An 18,599-nucleotide genomic window follows, 5' to 3' on the forward strand; every position below is an offset into this window, starting at 1 on the left:
TCCCTTCTCATGGCAGAGAGTGCCAGTACAGAAGTCACAGTGCTGTTCACCTTGGCATTTGTGGTTAGGCGGGCATGCCCTGGCTGCTCAATGACGTCCCATCAGCATTCAGACCCCACAGCTGTGTGCAGAGGAGGGGAAAGGCCTGTGGCAAAGGCAGCACCCTCCAGAGCCTAGGGAGACGGGCACTCTGAGCAGCACATCACAGGGAGCAGAGGGAGAGGGCAGGGTGAGAGCAGGAGGGGGATGCATGCCAGGGCAAAGCTGGAGTGAGGCAGTTAGGAGGCAGGGGCAGATGGTTAAGCGAAGAGGGTAGGCCCTTTGTGCAGAAGGGGCAGGGAGATACTTCCTCCAGCAGGCTCCGAGGAGAGATCCAACAGCACATGTGCACGAGGCTTTCAGTGCTGCGTGTTTCAGCAGACACCACGCACTCCAGTGCAGAAAGTGCTAGGGAGGAAAGCTGGCTGCGTGCTGGCCAAGGAGGGGTACAGGAAGTGGGGCAGTGCAAAAGCCCAGGAGCTCTCCCTCCTGGATGTTGGCATCTTACAGGGACCTGTGGTCATGCTGCCGGGTCAGCCGTGTTCCCCCTCCCCATGTGGGCCGTGCTGCTGTCCCTGGCCCCCATCAGAGATGAGCCCTTCAGATCTCTCTGCCACCAAGGAGGAAGATGCAGCCAGGCAGGTGAATGTGGCCATGTGCAAATTAGGAAACCACCCTCCTGACCCCAGGGGCACACTCAACACCACACACAGGCGTGAGCAGGGAGAGGGCTAGACTGTGGGTGGGGCCTGGGAGATGTGGGTGGGGTCTGGGAGATGTGGGTGGGGCCTGGGAGATGTGGGTGGGGCCTGGGAGATGTGGGTGGGGTCTGAGAGGTGTCGGGGAGCCCAGAGATGCAGCAGGAGATAGAGGACTCCCAGCAGCCCTGGATTCTCCAGAGTGTGGGTCTCTGTGGATATCTACAAAGACTGAGGGTTCTGTAGTCCAGTGAGACAGCTGTCATTTCCTAGGTAACCAGCAGAGATGGCCTCTAAGGTGAGCAGAGTTGAGACACCATAGGTCTCCTCAGGGACAAGGGCTGGCTGGTGGGGCACCTGTGTCCCACCATGGAGCTACTGCTCACCCACAGACTGAGCCCCTTCATGCTTGGAAGTGGATGTCCCTCCTGCATGCTGCCACATGGCCCAGCCCAGCCCTTCCATCCAGCATCTCACTGGCATAAGAACAGAAACCTGCTCCTGTCACTCAGTTTCACCACCGTTCTGACACCCCAGCAGCCTCATGGGAGGTGGAAGTGGACTCCGCCTCAGGGCCCTCGGGGACCCATGTGCCCAGCTGCCCTCCTCGCGCCCTGTGCTGGGCACCCTCCAGTCTGGGGCTTTCTCTGCCACAGGTCTGGCCACGTCTCTTTCCTGTCCAAGCTCCAGGGCTCTCATCCATGGCCTATGTGTGCTTGAAGGGACTCCATTCCGTCCAGTGGTGGGCATTGAGAGATGCCATTGGCTCCTGTGCAGTCTTCTCTGGGGTCCCGAGTTGTCCCGGAGGCCCCTCATGGCTGCCCCATACACCCCGCCCTCCTCCCTCAGCTGCTTCAAGGAGCACCCTCATTCTTGATGACCGCCTTGGCCAAAGGCCACTGTGTTCCGTCTTTAAACAGGGGTCCCAACGGGGGAATGAAAGGAGGTGCCTGAATGGCCTCAGAGTTTAATCTAAGTTCAGCAAAAGCTAAGTTTTAGGCAGCAGTGAGTTTTGCTCTGGCTTCAAGCACACATTTCTTCTTGAGCATTTGTGATGCTGCCTGTCTGGGCAGAACTGGTCTCCCTGGGATGTGGCCAAGAAGGCGCAGACACCGCTGGGCCGTGGTGGAGCCTCCCTGCTCAGCCCCTGGCTGCCACCTGTGGGTCGCTCCTGGACCCTGGGGTGACCAGTGTGGAGCACCCAGGCCGAGTGACTGTGGCCTCTTGGCTGGGTGAGCCTCCCAAAGGAGTGGGGAGCAGGGCAGCTCTGAGAGGGGCCAGCAGAGGCACAGGTGCTCTCAGCCTGACCTCGGGCAGGTGGCCTGGATCAGGCACCACTTGCAGGCAGGTGTGGATGGGGCCTCTCCAGGATGTTGAGCTCAGGGCTTGGGGCAGAGTCCAAGGCTGGTGGCCCGTCCCACAGGCCCCCTTGGGCACGCTGCCCACAGTCTTCAGGGGCTGGCTTGGGCTCTTCTCTAAGAAATCCCCCCGGTCCTTGTTTCTAGCTAATAGGCTGCATAATTGGACGCCAAGGGACCAAAATCAATGAAATTCGACAGATGTCTGGAGCTCAGATCAAAATCGCCAACGCCACGGAAGGGTCGTCAGAGCGTCAGATCACCATCACGGGGACCCCGGCCAACATCAGCCTTGCCCAGTATCTCATCAATGCCAGGTGAGCAGCTCCCAGGGGCCTCAGAGACGCCCGGAAAGGGACGCGCCGGCCGGCGTTCCATCGCCTGGACGGTCGGGGGTTGGGAGGAGGCACAGTCTGGGCCACACTCTGCCTCCCCTTCTGTCCCCTCTGCTCCAGACTGGATGGTGGGGACAGGATGGGATGGTGACAGCCTCCATGTAGACACGGGGCCACCTCACTCTCCCGACCTCCCACCCGAAGTGTCTCCAGGGACAATCCTGGAGGCTAGAGAGGAAGGCAGGTGCTCCCATGGCCCCAGACAGGCGGCCAGACCTATCCTGGAAGGCCTGACTCTTGTCCGCTCAGAGTCTCCAGAAAGACCAATGTTTGGGGACTTTGCTGTTTTGCCTCCTTTTTCATTCTCATGGAAACGTGTAGGGACAGGCAGGATAGGACTCTGCAGGCCGCTTCCTTCCGTGGGTCCCTGTGCACATGGGAGGGTCTGAAGCCACCTGGGTCCCTGTGACTGCACCCCACTCGGCCTCAAGCCAGTGCCCCACCCCCGCCAGGCACACCGTACCACCAGCTCCCCCGCCAGGCACGCTGTACCACCAGCCCCACCGGCCTCTGATGTAAGGAACATCCCTCCTCCCTCCCCAAGGATGTCCTACTGCAAGAGCCCTGAGCTGCGCTTGTGGAATGGGATGGGACGGGATGGGACTGGAGGGAAGGAGAGGGGCGGGGAGGGGAGGGGCCTCTGGGTGGACACAGCCCTGCATGGGCCCTGGAACCCCTGTCCTGGTGACCCTTCTCCTGCCTGCGCACCCAGTGAGTGGGTGAGGGGCTGCCTGGAGAGGACGAGGACACCCCCTGACTTTACCCACTGATGCCCCACTGGGCTTCTGCCTCGATCCAGAGCCAGGATGGGCCTCTTTCCATCCCTGTGGCCGCAGGCCCATAGGCAGGAGGCTGGGCAAAGTGCGGCGTTGGCAAACCCAGGGCGAGCCTGGGGACGGGGCTGGTCAGGGAGGTTCCCGCCTGCCAGCCCGCATTACTGACAGCCCCACTGGGACCCGTGCTTGGGGCCAGATGGCTCTTACCCACATACACTTACTCCTGTGACAACCAAAGCCCCTTCTCAGATGCCAGGTGTGAGGCTAGGAAGGCCCTGAGCACCCCCAAGGGCTGACCCAGGGCTGTGTGGGGGGCTCCACATGGGGAAGGCCTCAAGCCCCCATGCAGGGCTGGCTCACACACCTGACGTGGTGATGGGCATGGCGGGGACCAGGGCGGGAAAGAGGCCTGTGTGCTCTGCTGTGGTCTCCAGCTCAGGACCTCCTGAGCTGACCAGGACGGCCTATCCCAGCGAGCGCAGAGGCCACACAGCCCGGCCTCACGTCTGCCCACTGATGAGGGCGTTTGTTGTGACCGTCTTTCCCTGTCCTGCCTTTGTCTGTTCTAGGCTGACGTCCGAGGTCACCGGGATGGGCACTCTCTAATCCTACCCAGCACCCTCCCCCCACGTCACCCACCTGCCAGAGCCCAAGGCCCCCGGCTCTCGCACTCTGTACAGCCCACCTTCCCTGCCTCACAGATACCAAAAGAGAGGTTTTCTTAATTAACAAAAGGACGTATGCCATGGAGAAACACACCCGCGCACACAGCCGCTCTCTACAGAGGCTGCAGGCTCCGCCGAGTCCCCCTTCAGTGTTATTTTATTAATGACTTCCCTCCAGTCTGCCATGCACCGGCATGCACTGTTAATTATTTTAGAAATATCGTTCTTGGTGTCAGCGTAGCTGTCTGTCTTAGGAGCTGGGTCGGCGTTCCGACAGCACTTCCTGTCCACCCTTCTCCTCTGCCATCCAGAACTGTCCAGAACCGTTGCCTGAGACCCCTCCTCTCTCACACAGCCCTGCCGTGCTGACTCGGTTTCCCCTCAGAGCCAGTGTTGTCTGGGCTCGAGTTTCTGCCCCAGGTTGTGTGCTGGAATCGGGGGGCGGCTCTCCTGCCACCCATGGGGAGCGCCAGGAAAGGAGAGTCATGGAGGATGTTGGGGCTCTGACCCCGGGAGTGGGGTGGAGGGCAGAGCCTGCTGGGGGCCCTGCCTTCACAGAGATGCCGCATGCTGGGAAGGCTCCTGGGGTCCCCTGAGCATCTTCCAGGGTGGCTGGAGAGCACAGACATGCCAGGGAGCCCCCTCTGTGCTCCTCAGAGTTCAATAAATGTCATGGCCCCTCCTCACCGGCTCTGGCTCGTCTCTGCGCCCCCCCAGTGCACCCAGGCCCCGGCACTTCCTTCCCCTGGGGAGACATTGCCCTGAGTCCAGTGCTTATCAAGAAGCCTGGGTTTCTTTCACACAGATACGATTTCATTCCCCCTTTCCACAACACACATAAGTACTTCTATTTGTACTTTGGCAAAACTACTTAAAATGACAAACACAGAAACAACCATTCCTGCCCAGGCACCAAAATGCCAGTTCCTAATTTGTGAGACTTACTCCCCTATAGCCGTTATGGGCACCAAAGGCCATGCCCGGTGACCCCCAGTGCTTCCACAGGTGGAGCCTATCCACCTCACATCTGCTTGGAGACAGTCCACGTGGCTCACTTGGCAGCCTGTACTCACCTTAAGAAGCCTGGCTGTGCCCCTGCTCAATCCTGAAGCCCTGGGTGTGACTCAGGCCCTCCCCTCAGGTGATTAATCCCTAACCCAGGCCCAGGGAATGGGGGGAGCCCCCAGGTGATTTATCAGGACGGACAAGACCTGGGATGGAGGGGGAGCCAGGCACCGGGGAGGCAGGACTCGGGTGCTCCTGTCCCAGCTCTGCAGGCTCAGGACACCACCTCCATACCTGGATCCTGGTGTTCACGGGACCTTCTAGAAGGTGGTGGGCCTGGGTTATGTGGACAGACATGGCTCACTGACCCCTCACTGGAGGTGTCTGTCAAGAGTCAGCAGTTCCAGGAGGATGGGAGTCTGGCCAGAACCTGGGGAGCCTCCAGGGGCCCAGGACAGCCTGCCCCAGGCTCCTAGCCAGCCACAAGGCACCCGCTCACAGGAGCCCCTTCCTGTCTGATCAGGTAGAAGCCGCCCTGTTTCCCAGACTCCACCTGGCCTGTCTCAGCCACCTGGCCCATGTGCCGGGTCTGGAGGGTCCCAACTCAGCCTCCTGGACACACTCCTTGCCCACCCTCTGCCCCCGGGAGGAGGCTTACAGGAGTGAGCCCAGCATGGCACCTGGGCACACATGCTGGCAGCTTAGGACTGAGATCCTGCCAGTGGGGCCCAGACACCAGGATGCGGAAGACACAGGCCTTCCTCAGCACCCGTGTCAGTGGAGATGGTCAGTCAACAGCATGGGTACAACTGACAATGACAGACGCCCTGGAAATGAGACACCACGAGAAGAGAGGACTCAAAATGGGATGATGATGGAAGGATCCCTAGAAAGTGCAGGCTGGGCAGGACCTAAGAAGGTAAGCGGTTAGTTGCTCACTCATCTGGAGGAAGAACAGCAGGCAATGGAGCACTCCTGGTGGTGGGGAGCACTCCAGGTAGAGGGAGCACTCCAGGCGTGGGGGACACTCCAGGTGGGGGGGGGTCACTCCAGGTGGGGCAAAAACTCCAGTTGGAGGTGGGGAGCACTCCAGGTGGGAAGCATTCCAGTTGGGGCACTCCAGGTGGGGGGAGAACTCCAGGAGGAGGTGGGGAGCACTCCAGGTAGAGGGAACACTCCAGGTGTGGGGGGCACTACAGGTGGGCTGAGCGCTCCAGGTGTGAGGGCACTCCAGGTGGGGGGAGCACTCCAGATGGAAAGCATTCCAGGTGGGGGGCACTCCAGGTAGAGGTGAGGAGCACTCCAGGTGGGGGAGCACTTCAGGTGGGAGCACTCCAGGTGAGGAACACTTCAGGTGGGGGGAGCATACTAGATGTGGGGAGCACATCAGGTGCAGGGGCAGCCAGAGCTGGAGTGGAAGGGAGCCCAGAGTGGTGAGGAGGGGAGACGGGGGAGCTGGAGTAGCAGGGTGGGGGTTGTGCAGAACTCTCAACCCCTCAGGACTCGGGAGGAGAGAGGCACAGCAGAATCCAGAGCCCCAGCTGGGCATGAAGGGGCCTGAGTGGGGACTCAGAGCCAGGGACCAGGCTCCAAACCAGAGCTGGAGGCATCCTGTCACTCAGGGCAGCTCACAGAGCAGTGCCGCAAGCATTGATTGAGCACCTGTGTGGGCCTCACAGGAGGCACTGGACTCTCCTGTGATGGGAGACCCGCAAAGTGGCAATTCTCAGTTCTAAGGAATCAAGTGAGCATGAGCCTCACAGCCCTGCAGGTCAGCGGTTCCCATCCTGCACCTTCTCACGTCTCCAGCAACCCAGCTCCCGGTGCCCCTTCCCCACAGTGTGAATCCCGGTTCCACCCACAACCACATGGTCAAGGCCTCGGGCTGAGGAAACGTGCAAGCTTAGAAGAAGGGGCACTGGGGCACCCCAGCCCCGGTGGGCACGCATCATGGGCGTGGGAAATGTGACTCTTAGCTTCTGGAAGCCTATGGCCGAGTCTCCATCTAGCCTGGGCACTGGCACCTGGCCCCGGGCCACAGGTTCATACCCTGTCGCTTACAGCGAGTGTCCCCAGGTCACCAGACATCCCCACACCTCGGTGTCCTGTGGACACAGCAGGATCTATGCCCCCTGCTTCCTCAAGGACAGTGGGGTGTCTGTGACTGTCAGGAAAGGGGCAGGAATTGGCTGACTCCAGTGGCGTTAGGTAGATGCTCACAGTAATTGGAAAATAACTGGACATTCTCATTAAGCAGCACATGTACCCAGGGCTTTGTCAGAAGGGCAACATCTGAGTCCCTCCGTTGCTGAGACTGGGAAATGAACAGACAACAGAAATGGGTTGCTCACAATTCCGGAGGCAGGGATGTCCGAGATGGAGGCGCTGGGTTCTGTGTCTGGTGAGGGCTGCTCTCTGCTGCCAAGGGTGCCTTGTTACCGTGACCTCCAGCAGAGGAACACTGCGTCCTCACGGAGCAGGCTGGAGGGCTCCCTTCAGCCTCCTGAGGAAGAGCATTTGCCACCTCATCACCTCACAGAAGGCCCACCTCTTGCTACTGCTGCATTGGGGATTACGTTTCAACCTGAATTTTCAGTGGCCTGCGTGCAGGCTACACAGGAAGTAGCTTGTGACCATGATGGACAGACCCCACAGAGGCCCTGGGACCCCCACCGCAGCACTGGAAGACCCCCTCCCTGGGGCTGTGGGAGGGGTCTATGAGTTGCTTCTGACCTGTAGGATGTGGCAAGGGGCCAGGATGTCACTCCCTGGCACTGCATAAGGCTCCAGCTCCCCTGCTGGCATTGGAGAAGCAAGCAGCCGTTCTGGGGCTGCCCTAGAATGGCCATGGGGACTCTCCGTCTCTGGAGGTGGACTGCAGGCACCTCTCCGAGCGAGCCTGGGAGCCCCAGCTGACAACCAGCCAACACCTGAAGCGCTCACTCCTGCAGCTGCAAGGAAATGAATTCTGCCAACAACCTGGGTGGGCCCAGAAGTGGGTTCGGCCCCAGTCCAGCCTCTGCATGGGAACGTGGACCACCGGCTCCCCGATGGCAGCCTGGGAGACCCTGAAGAACAGAAGCCAGCTGAGCTGAGCCGACTCCGGACCCAGGAACTGTGAGTTAATACCTGGGTGCCGCTCCGGCTGCTACGCCTTCGGTCGTTTGATACACGGCTGCAAAACTAAGGCAGTGGCCAGACACGTCACTGGTGCCCCCTCCTGCTTCTGCCTTCTGTAAGCTCGTGGGCGGGTCGAGGTCAATGGGTGCTCCTGGGGTGGCAGGCGTCCCTAGCAGCCTGGGCCTGTCCCCAGAGGCCCTTTGGCCTGTGTGACCTCGGATCAACACATCCCCCTGGCATGGGGCTCTCCGTCTGAGAGCCTGCTTGGCATGAGAAAGTCTCTGGTGTCGAACGCCATTTTCACAGCGAACAATGGGCCGGCATTCGTCCTAGAATAGGCAGTTTGGGTCTTGTGAAAATTTGACCATTTGCAATTTTTTCCGAACGTTCTGTTTGAGAAGCATCGCACTGTCCATTGTTGACATCTCTGAAAATCTTACCGGGACCATGATTTTGTAAAATCAAGCTGCTTCGCCAACAGCTTCCTGTCACGGGCCACGGGAAAAGACGCTGTCCTTACAAAGTCGAATTCATCCAGGCGGCCCTCGGACGGCACAGCGGAGCTTCTCTTGCCGTGTTAACTGTATCTTCTTTCTGTCCTTTGGTTTCCAGAATACAAGTCTTCTTTCGTCTCATCATTTTCTTTTCCTTCTTTGTCATTGTGATTATCTGTATTTTCTTGGCAACAACTGCCAATCACAAATGATTCTTCTCTGTATTGTTGTGGTCGTGACCCTGGAGCTTCCAGCTTCCAGTGTCAGCAGCAGAGTTTTGCTGTGTTTTGCTTTGTTTTTAACGTTTTGAGGCCCCAGGATTTTGCTTCATACATTTAGCCTCCAGTCGATTCCTTCCTGCTCATTGAGTCTGAATCATGGCGTGAGGAATAATTCTGAAACATATATGCTACTATATATTATGTGTGTGTGTGTGTAAAGCCATATGGAAGAGCAATTCAGATGGGTTTTTTTGTTGTTGTTGGTTGTTTGTTTGAGATGGAGTTTTGCTCCTGTTGCCCAGGCTGGAGTGCAATGGCATGACCTCAGTTTTCTGCAACCTCTGCCTCCCGGGTTCAAGCAATTCTCCTGCCTCAGCCTCCTGAGTAGCTGGAATCACAGGTATCTGCCACCATGCCTGTCTAATTTTTGTATTTTTAGTAGAGACAAGGTTTTACCGTATTGGCAAGGCTGGTCTCGAACTGCTGACCTCGTGAGCCACCTGCCTCGGCTTCCCAAAGTGCCGGGATTACAGGCGTGTACCACCGCGCTTGCGCTCAGATGGGTTTTTAAACTCCAACTGCCTAATAGTACTCCAGTTACGTACCACTGTATTCACATATGTAGGGATGTGGGGAGGGAGTTTTGTCACTGGAGTATTGATATTTGTCTCTTCATGCCATTTGGCGTGCTGTGCATTAGTGCAGACTCGCCGCCATTTCGTCCAGAACTGCCAGTGTGTATGAGGACAAGACACAGCAGACGTAGCAGGTGTACTGAGCTGTGCGGAGCCCGTGGTCCCAGCAGGGTGCGTCTGCTCCGTGGAGCTGCAGGTGTGGCCCTCCCCACCCACTGCGTGTGTGATGCTGTGCTCAGCACTACCGGCCCAATCCCGGGGGAGAGGGTTCTCCTCTGGCCACGGTGGGAATTCCATTGTGGGAATTCCACAGAGGCACATGGCTGAGGACTGAGGGAACTTCCCACCAACCGGCTTTCGTGCTGAACTGTTTGAACTTCATTCTCCTCCATGAACCGCATATCCTAAAGCCGGCAAGGCTGCTCTTTGCCTCTCTCCTGAACAGAGGCTGGGCTCTGGATGATCCATCTTCCTCCGGAGGCTCTTTGTCCAACCCGCTGGCTCGCATTGGGATGGATCACCTTCATCTCACTGAAGCTGGGTCGGACTTTGTGAGGCTTACTCTGCTCCCAGGTCACCCCCGCTTAGGGCAGAGTGCCCAGGGCTGCCTCTGGGTGTCCACTGGTCCTTCCTCCTGGGTGGGTTTTGAACTTGACTTGTCGTCTGCCCAGCACCATTAGACCAGAGCTCTGTCCAGCTTTGAGCAGTTTTCTGCTGGTCTTCGTAGCCTTCTGTTGCATGAGGTTCACGAGCTGCAGATGCCTGGCCGAGCGAGCCAGTGGTACATGGTACTCCAGGTCCGCCGCTGCACCTCACAGCAGTGGTACATGGTACTCCGGGTCCGCCGCCGCACCTCACAGGCCTCTCCTCTCTCCAGGACCCTAGCCCCTCTCCTGAGGCTGCTGCAGAAGCCCTCAAGCATCACAACAGATTTTTTAAAATTCAGCTTTTGAAATTGTACTTGGTGGGAATGTTTGTCTTAAGTAAACGCCGTCACAGAAGTGCCGGCCCATGAACTCGAAGGCTTTCAAAGAATCTCATGGTTGATGTAAAAATCTCACGAGGCAGGAGCTTTCATTTTTTAAAAATTAATGTAGGGGGGAGGAGCCAAGATGGCTGAATAGGAACAGCTCCGGTCTACAGCTCCCAGTGTGAGCGATGCAGAAGACGGGTGATTTCTGCATTTCCATCTGAGGTACTGGGTTCATCTCACAAGGGAGTGCCAGACAGTGGGCGCAGGTCAGTGGGTGCACGCACCGTGCATGAGCCGAAGAAGGGCAAGGCATTGCCTCACTCGGGAAGCGCGAGGGGTCAGGGAGTTCCCTTTCCTAGTCAAAGAAAGGGGTGACAGATGGCACCTGGAAAATCGGGCCACTCCCACCTGAATACTGCGCTTTTCCAACGGGCTTAAAAAACGGCACACCAGGCGATTGTATCCCGCACCTGTCTCAGAGGGTCCTACGCCCACGGAGTCTCGCTGATTGCTAGCACAGCAGTCTGAGATCAAACTGCAAGGCAGCAGCGAGGCTGGGGGAGGGGCGCCCGCCATTGCCCAGGCTTGCTTAGGTAAACAAAGCAGCTGGGAAGCTCGAACTGGGTGGAGCCCACCACAGCTCAAGGAGTCCTGCCTGCCTCTGTAGGCTCCACCTCTGGGGGCAGGGCACAGACAAACAAAAAGACAGCAGTAACCTCTGCAGACTTAAATGTCCCTGTCTGACAGCTTTGAAGAGAGCAGTGGTTCTCCCAGCACGCAGCTGGAGATCTGAGAACGGGCAGACTGCCTCCTCAAGTGGGTCCCTGACCCCTGACCCCCAAGCAGCCTAACTGGGAGGCATCCCCCAGCAGGGACAGACTGACACCTCACAAGGCCAGCCGGGTACTCCAACAGACCTGCAGCTGAGGGTCCTGTCTAACAAACAGAAAGGACATCCACACCAAAAACCCATCTGTACATCACCATCATCAAAGACCAAAAGTAGATAAAACCATAAAGATGGGGAAAAAACAGAGCAGAAAAACTGGAAACTCTAAAAAGCAGAGCGCCTCTCCTCCTCCAAAGAAACGCAGTTCCTCACCAGCAACGGATCAAAGCTGGATGGAGAATGACTTTGACGAGCTGAGAGAAGAAGGCTTCAGACGATCAAATTACTCTGAGCTACGGGAGGATATTCAAACCAAAGGCAAAGAAGTTGAAAACTTTGAAAAAATTTAGAAGAATGTATAACTAGAATAACCAATACAGAGAAGTGCTTAAAGGAGCTGATGGAGCTGAAAACCAAGGCTCGAGAACTACGTGAAGAATGCAGAAGCCTCAGGAGCCGATGCGATCAAATGGAAGAAAAGGTATCAGTGATGGAAGATGAAATGAATGAAATGAAGCGAGAAGGGAAGTTTAGAGAAAAAAGAATAAAAAGAAACGAGCAAAGCCTCCAAGAAATATGGGACTATGTGAAAAGACCAAATCTACGTCTGATTGGTGTACCTGAAAGTGACGGGGAGAATGGAACCAAGTTGGAAAACACTCTGCAGGATATTATCCAGGAGAACTTCCCCAATCTAGCCAGGCACGCCAACATGCAGATTCAGGAAATACAGAGAACACCACAAAGATACTCCTCGAGAAGAGCAACTCCAAGACACATAATTGTCAGGTTCACCAAAGTTGAAATGAAGGAAAAAATGTTAAGGGCAGCCAGAGAGAAAGGTCGGGTTACCCTCAAAGGGAAGCCCATCAGACTAACAGCGGATCTCTCGGCAGAAACTCTACAAGCCAGAAGAGAGTGGGGGCCAATATTCAACATTCTTAAAGAAAAGAATTTTCAACCCAGAATTTCATATCCAGCCAAACTAAGCTTCATAAGTGAAGGAGAAATAAAATACTTTACAGACAAGCAAATGCTGAGAGATTTTGTCACCACCAGGCCTGCCCTAAAAGAGCTCCTGAAGGAAGCGCTAAACATGGAAAGGCACAACCGGTACCAGCTGCTGCAAAATCATGCCAAAATGTAAAGACCATCGAGACTAGGAAGAGACTGCATCAACTAACGAGCAAAATAACCAGCTAACATCATAATGACAGGATCAAATTCACACATAACAATATTAACTTTAAATGTAAATGGACTAAATGCTCCAATTAAAAGACACAGACTGGCAAATTGGATAAACACTCAAGACCCATCAGTGTGCTGTATTCAGGAAACCCATCTCACGTGCAGAGACACACATAGGCTCAAAATAAAAGGATGGAGGAAGATCTACCAAGCAAATGGAAAACAAAAAAAGGCAGGGGTTGCAATCCTAGTCTCTGATAAAACAGACTTTAAACCAACAAAGATCAAAAGAGACAAAGAAGGCCATTACATAATGGTAAAGGGATCAATTCAACAAGAAGAGCTAACTATCCTAAATATATATGCACCGAATACAGGTGCACCCAGATTCATAAAGCAAGTCCTGAGTGACCTACAAAGAGACTTAGACTCCCACACATTAATAATGGGAGACTTTAACACCCCACTGTCAATATTAGACAGATCAACGAGACAGAAAGTCAACAAGGATACCCAGGAATTGAACTCAGCTCTGCACCAAGCGGAACTAACAGACATCTACAGAACTCTCCACCCCAAATCAACAGAATATACATTTTTTTCAGCACCACACCGCACCTATTCCAAAATTGACCGCATAGTTGGAAGTAAAGCTCTCCTCAGTAAACGTAAAAGAACAGAAATTATAACAAACTGTCTCTCAGATCACAGTGCAATCAAGCTAGAACTCAGGATTAAGAATCTCACTCAAAACCGCTCAACTACATGGAAACTGAACAACCTGCTCTTGAATGACTACTGGGTACATAACGAAATGAAGGCAGAAATAAAGATGTTCTTTGAAACTAACGAGAACTAAGACACAACATACCAGAATCTCTGGGATGCATTCAAAGCAGTGTGTAAAGGGAAATTTATAGCACTAAATGCCCATAAGAGAAAGCAGGAAAGATCCAAAATTGACACCCTAACATCACCATTAAAAGAACTAGAAAAGCAAGAGCAAACACATTCAAAAGCTAGCAGAAGGCAAGAAATAACTAAAATCAGAGCAGAACTGAAGGAAATAGAGACATAAAAAACCATTCAAAAAATTAATGAATCCAGGAGCTGGTTTTTTGAAAGGATCAACAAAATTGGTAGACCGCTAGCAAGATTAATAAAGAAAAAAAGAGAGAAGAATCAAATAGATACAATAAAAAATGATAAAGGGGATATCACCACCGATCCCACAGAAATACAAACTACCATCAGAGAATACTACAAACACCTCTACGCAAATAAACTAGAAAATCTAGAAGAAATGGATAAATTCCTCGACACATACACTCTCCCAAGACTAAACCAGGAAGAAGTTGAATCTCTGAATAGACCAATAACAGGAGCTGAAATTGTGGCAATAATCAATAGCTTACCAACCAAAAAAAGTCCAGGACCAGATGGATTCACAGCCGAATTCTACCAGAGGTACAAGGAGGAACTGGTACCATTCCTTCTGAAACTATTCCAATCAATAGAAAAAGAGGGAATCCTCCCTAACTCATTTTATGAGGCCAGCATCATCCTGATACCAAAGCCTGGCAGAGACACAACCAAAAAAGAGAATTTTAGACCAATATCCTTGATGAACATTGATGCAAAAATCCTCAATAAAATACTGGCAAACTGAATCCAGCAGCACATCAAAAAGCTTATCCACCATGATCAAGTGGGCTTCATCCCTGGGATGCAAGGCTGGTTCAATATATGCAAATCAATAAATGTAATCTAGCATATAAACAGAACCAAAGACAAAAACCACATGATTATCTCAATAGATGCAGAAAAGGCCTTTGACAAAATTCAACAACCCTTCATGCTAAAAACTCTCAATAAATTAGGTATTGATGGGACATATCTCAAAATAATAAGAGCCATCTATGACAAACCCACAGCCAATATCATACTGAATGGGCAAAAACTGGAAGCATTCCCTTTGAAAACTGGCACAAGACAGGGATGCCCTCTCTCACCACTCCTATTCAACATAGTGTTGGAAGTTTTGGCCAGGGCAGTTAGGCAGGAGAAGGAAATAAAGGGTATTCAATTAGGAAAAGAGGAAGTCAAATTGTCCCTGTTTGCAGACGACATGATTGTATATCTAGAAAACCCCATCGTCTCAGCCCAAAATCTCCTTAAGCTGATAAGCAACTTCAGCAAAGTCTCAGGATACAAAATCAATGTATAAAAATCACAAGCATTCTTATACACCAACAACAGACAAACAGAGAGCCAAATCATGAGTGAACTCCCATTCACAATTGCTTCAAAGAGAATAAAATACCTAGGAATCCAACTTACAAGGGACGTGAAGGACCCTTCAAGGAGAACTACAAACCACTGCTCAAGGAAATAAAATAGGATACAAACAAATGGAAGAACATTCCATGCTCATGGGTAGGAAGAATCAATATTGTGAAAATGGCCATACTGCCCAAGGTAATTTACAGATTCAATGCCATCCCCATCAAGCTACCAATGACTTTCTTCACAGAATTGGAAAAAACTACTTTAAAGTTCATATGGAACCAAAAAAGAGCCCACACCACCAAGTCAATCCTAAGCCAAAAGAACAAAGCTGGAGGCATCACACTACCTGACTTCAAACTATACTACAAGGCTACAGTAACCAAAACAGCATGGTACTGGTACCAAAACAGAGATATAGATCAATGGAACAGAACAGAGCCCTCAGAAATAACGCCACATATCTACAACTATCTGATCTTTGACAAACCTGAGAAAAACAAGCAATGGGGAAAGGATTCCCTATTTAATAAATGGTGCTGGGAAAACTGGCTAGCCATATGTAGAAAGCTGAAACTGGATCCTTTCCTTACACCTTATACAAAAATCAATTCAAGATGGATTAAAGACTTAAACGTTAGACCGAAAACCATAAAAACCCTAGAAGAAAACCTAGGCATTACCATTCAGGACATAGGCATGGGCAAGGACTTCATGACTAAAACACCAAAAGCAATGGCAACAAAAGCCAAAATTGACAAATGGGATCTAATTAAACTAAAGAGCTTCTGCACAGCAAAAGAAACTACCATCAGAGTGAACAGGCAACCTACAAAATGGGAGAAAATTTTCACAACCTACTCATCTGACAAAGGGCTAATATCCAGAATCTACAATGAACTCCAACAAATTTACAAGAAAAAAACAAACAACCTCATCAAAAAGTGGGCGAAGGACATGAACAGACACTTCTCAAAAGAAGACATTTATGCAGCCAAAAAACACATGAAAAAATGCTCACCATCACTGGCCATCAGAGAAATGCAAATCAAAACCACAATGAGATACCATCTCACACCAGTTAGAATGGCAATCATTAAAAAGTCAGGAAACAACAGGTGCTGGAGAGGATGTGGAGAAATAGGAACACTTTTACACTGTTGGTGGGACTGTAAACTAGTTCAACCCTTGTGGAAGTCAGTGTGGCGATTCCTCAGGGATCTAGAACTAGAAATACCATTTGACCCAGCCATCCCATTACTGGGTATATACCCAAAGGACTATAAATCATGCTGCTATAAAGACACATGCACACGTATGTTTATTGCGGCACTATTCACAATAGCAAAGACTTGGAACCAACCCAAATGTCCAACAATGATAGACTGGATTAAGAAAATGTGGCACATATACACCATGGAATACTATGCAGCCATAAAAAATGATGAGTTCATGTCCTTTGTAGGGACATGGATGAAATTGGAAATCATCATTCTCAGTAAACTATTGCAAGAACAAAAAACCAAACACTGCATATTCTCACTCATAGGTGGGAATTGAACAATGAGAACACATGGACACGGGAAGGGGAACATCACACTCTGGGGACTGTTGTGGGGTGGGGGGAGGGGGGAGGGATAGCAATGGGAGATATACCTAATGCTAGATGACGAGTTAGTGGGTGCAGCACACCAGCATGGCACATGTATACATATGTAACTAACCTGCACATTGCGCACATGTACCCTAAAACCTAAAGTATAATAATAAAAAATAAATAAATAATAAAAAAAAATAAAATGAAATAAAATAAAAACCCTCTAAAAAAATAAAAATTAATGTAATAAATATACTAATATTTAGCAGACGAATAAACTGTTCTCAGGAACTGTGGCAACATCCAGTCAGTGGCCACCTCTTATTCCTGGTGGACATCACTTAGCACCAGTGCCGGCAGTTTTATAAAACAGAGGATAACGTCGTGGGACTGGCCGGCCTCAGAATTGCCCAGGGTTTGGACACGTGGAAATCCAAGGCACCCTGCAGCTCAGCCATGGGCGTTCACATCCAACTCTGAGGATCCGAGGGTGGGAGTGAGGCCTTCTCTGGGGACCAGTATTCGCCTCAACATGGCTAAGGCTAGTGATGCCGGCTGTGCGGTGTGTTGACAGACACGGGGAAGGTGGAGGAAGGAGGCCTGGGGGAGGGGCTCCTCTTACCCAGAGTTGCATGGGTGGATTTCAGGTTGACCGGGGCAGGGCTGCATTTTTAGGTGTTTCTACTGATAAGACCAAGGGTAGTTGGGAAAAAGCCCAGCACGTCAACAGCTCGACAGAGAGCAGCTCCCTGAGGTCGCCACCAGGTTCCCATGGATGTTGATGATCTCATGTCCTCAGTCAACCCTGGGAACCACAGAAGAGCACAGAAGAGACCTGGGGAAAGGCAGACTCCACTGGGAGGTTGGGAAGCACAGTTCTCGGCCCTGCCCAGGCCCCCGTCCATCCTGCTTTGGAAGAGCACCTTGACTCTAGGATGAGGAGACGAGGCAGCGTGGAGACTCACCGCCTCCAGAGGGCAGGGAGGGAGGAGCCGTTCGCCGCAGGCACAGCCCGGACCCGCTGGGAGCCGCACTTGGTGTTGGCCGTTGGGCTGATGCTTGTAAGGAGCCGAGGACAAGCTCCATGGCTTACCTGGGATGATCTCATGTTCCTCTGAGGTAAAGGTTCATGATGAGTTTTCCTGCACCACGAAATACATCAAATAACAATTTCCACTTTCAATCCTCGAACGCACAAGGCTATAAAAATATATAAAAACTACTTTGACAGGAGTAAAAAAGGTCATGCTAAAAGGATGAAGAAGAGGTTTGTTGGTTGGTGAAAGGACGTATGGCTGTGGCGAGACCTGAAACACACCCCACGTGGGCGTGTGCTCTTCACCCACTTCACGCCAAGTGCCGGCTGCTTCGTCGGCTTCGTTCAGCGTCACCCAGAGAATAACTTCTCTTTACCTCCCATGGGGATTGTCTTCTAATTTGGAGAAGTTGGATACAACTATATTAAGTGCAGAGCTACACAGTAATAAAAAACATACTCTAGGACATTTTGAGAAAAGCAAATGTTCCAGCAGAAGCATATGGGCCGGGCGCGGTGGCTCATGCCTGTCATCCCAGCACTTTGGGAGGCCAAGGTGGGCGGATCCCTTGAGCCCAGGAGTTGGAGACCAGCCTGGCCGAAGTGGCAAAACCCCATCTCTACTAAAAATACAAAACTTAGCTGGGTGTGGTGGCGCATGCCGGTAGTCCCAGCTGCTCTCGAGGCTGAGGAGGTGGGAGGATCGCTTGAGTCCAGGAGGTCGAGGCTGCGGTGAGCCAAGATCACGCCACTGCACTCCAGCCCGGGCGACAGAGTGAGACCCTGTCTCAAAAAAAAAGAAAAAGCAGCGCCTGGCTGTGAGGATTCCCGAAGGCAGCACCACCCCTGAGCAGACCTGTCTGCCCCTCCGACCGTCGCCCACCAGCCCCTCCTGGTGCCCTGTGTCGTCACATGACTGGCTTGAGGAGCCCAGGCATCCACCCCAACGCCTCCTGGTGTGACGCCGACCTCACTCCTTGGCCCCCGGAATTCCCACAGGTGGGAGCTGGTCACAGAAGCTTTGTAGATTCTGTTCTCTTTTTGACAAGGACACTTCCAGGTGCCTCTGCACGGGCACTGACCCACAGGTGGGCACGGGAGTACCCTCAGTACCCACAGGGCCATGCTCCCAGCCTGGGCCTGATGGGCTGGGATGCGACCACCGCCGGGGTCTGCGATGCTGTGAGTGGGCGGCGGTGACGCGCCCACCCGGGAATGGCA

The 18,599-nt window shown here is 52.7% G+C and overlaps 1 protein-coding gene across 46 annotated transcripts in view; it reads left to right on the forward strand.

The window, feature by feature from the left end:
• Positions 1-4,616, forward strand: part of PCBP3 (poly(rC) binding protein 3) — a 301,168-nt gene extending 296,552 nt beyond the window's left edge. For 22 of the 46 annotated variants that reach the window (XM_054542675.2, XM_054542686.2, XM_054542680.2 and 19 more), the window contains 2 exons: positions 2,243-2,412; positions 3,836-4,616. In XM_054542675.2, the coding sequence (XP_054398650.1) occupies positions 2,243-2,412; positions 3,836-3,872 (207 nt within the window). In that variant the 3' untranslated portion in view covers positions 3,873-4,616. Of the gene's footprint in view, positions 1-549; positions 682-2,242; positions 2,413-3,835 lie in introns of those variants that run through there. The other 24 variants (XM_054542654.2, XM_054542660.2, XM_054542662.2 and 21 more) reach the window with 3 other exon arrangements.
• The last annotated feature ends 13,983 nt before the right edge of the window (positions 4,617-18,599 follow it).

The sequence above is a fragment of the Pongo abelii genome, chromosome 22, assembly GCF_028885655.2.
Source record: "Pongo abelii isolate AG06213 chromosome 22, NHGRI_mPonAbe1-v2.0_pri, whole genome shotgun sequence".
Classification (NCBI taxonomy): domain Eukaryota; kingdom Metazoa; phylum Chordata; class Mammalia; order Primates; family Hominidae; genus Pongo; species Pongo abelii.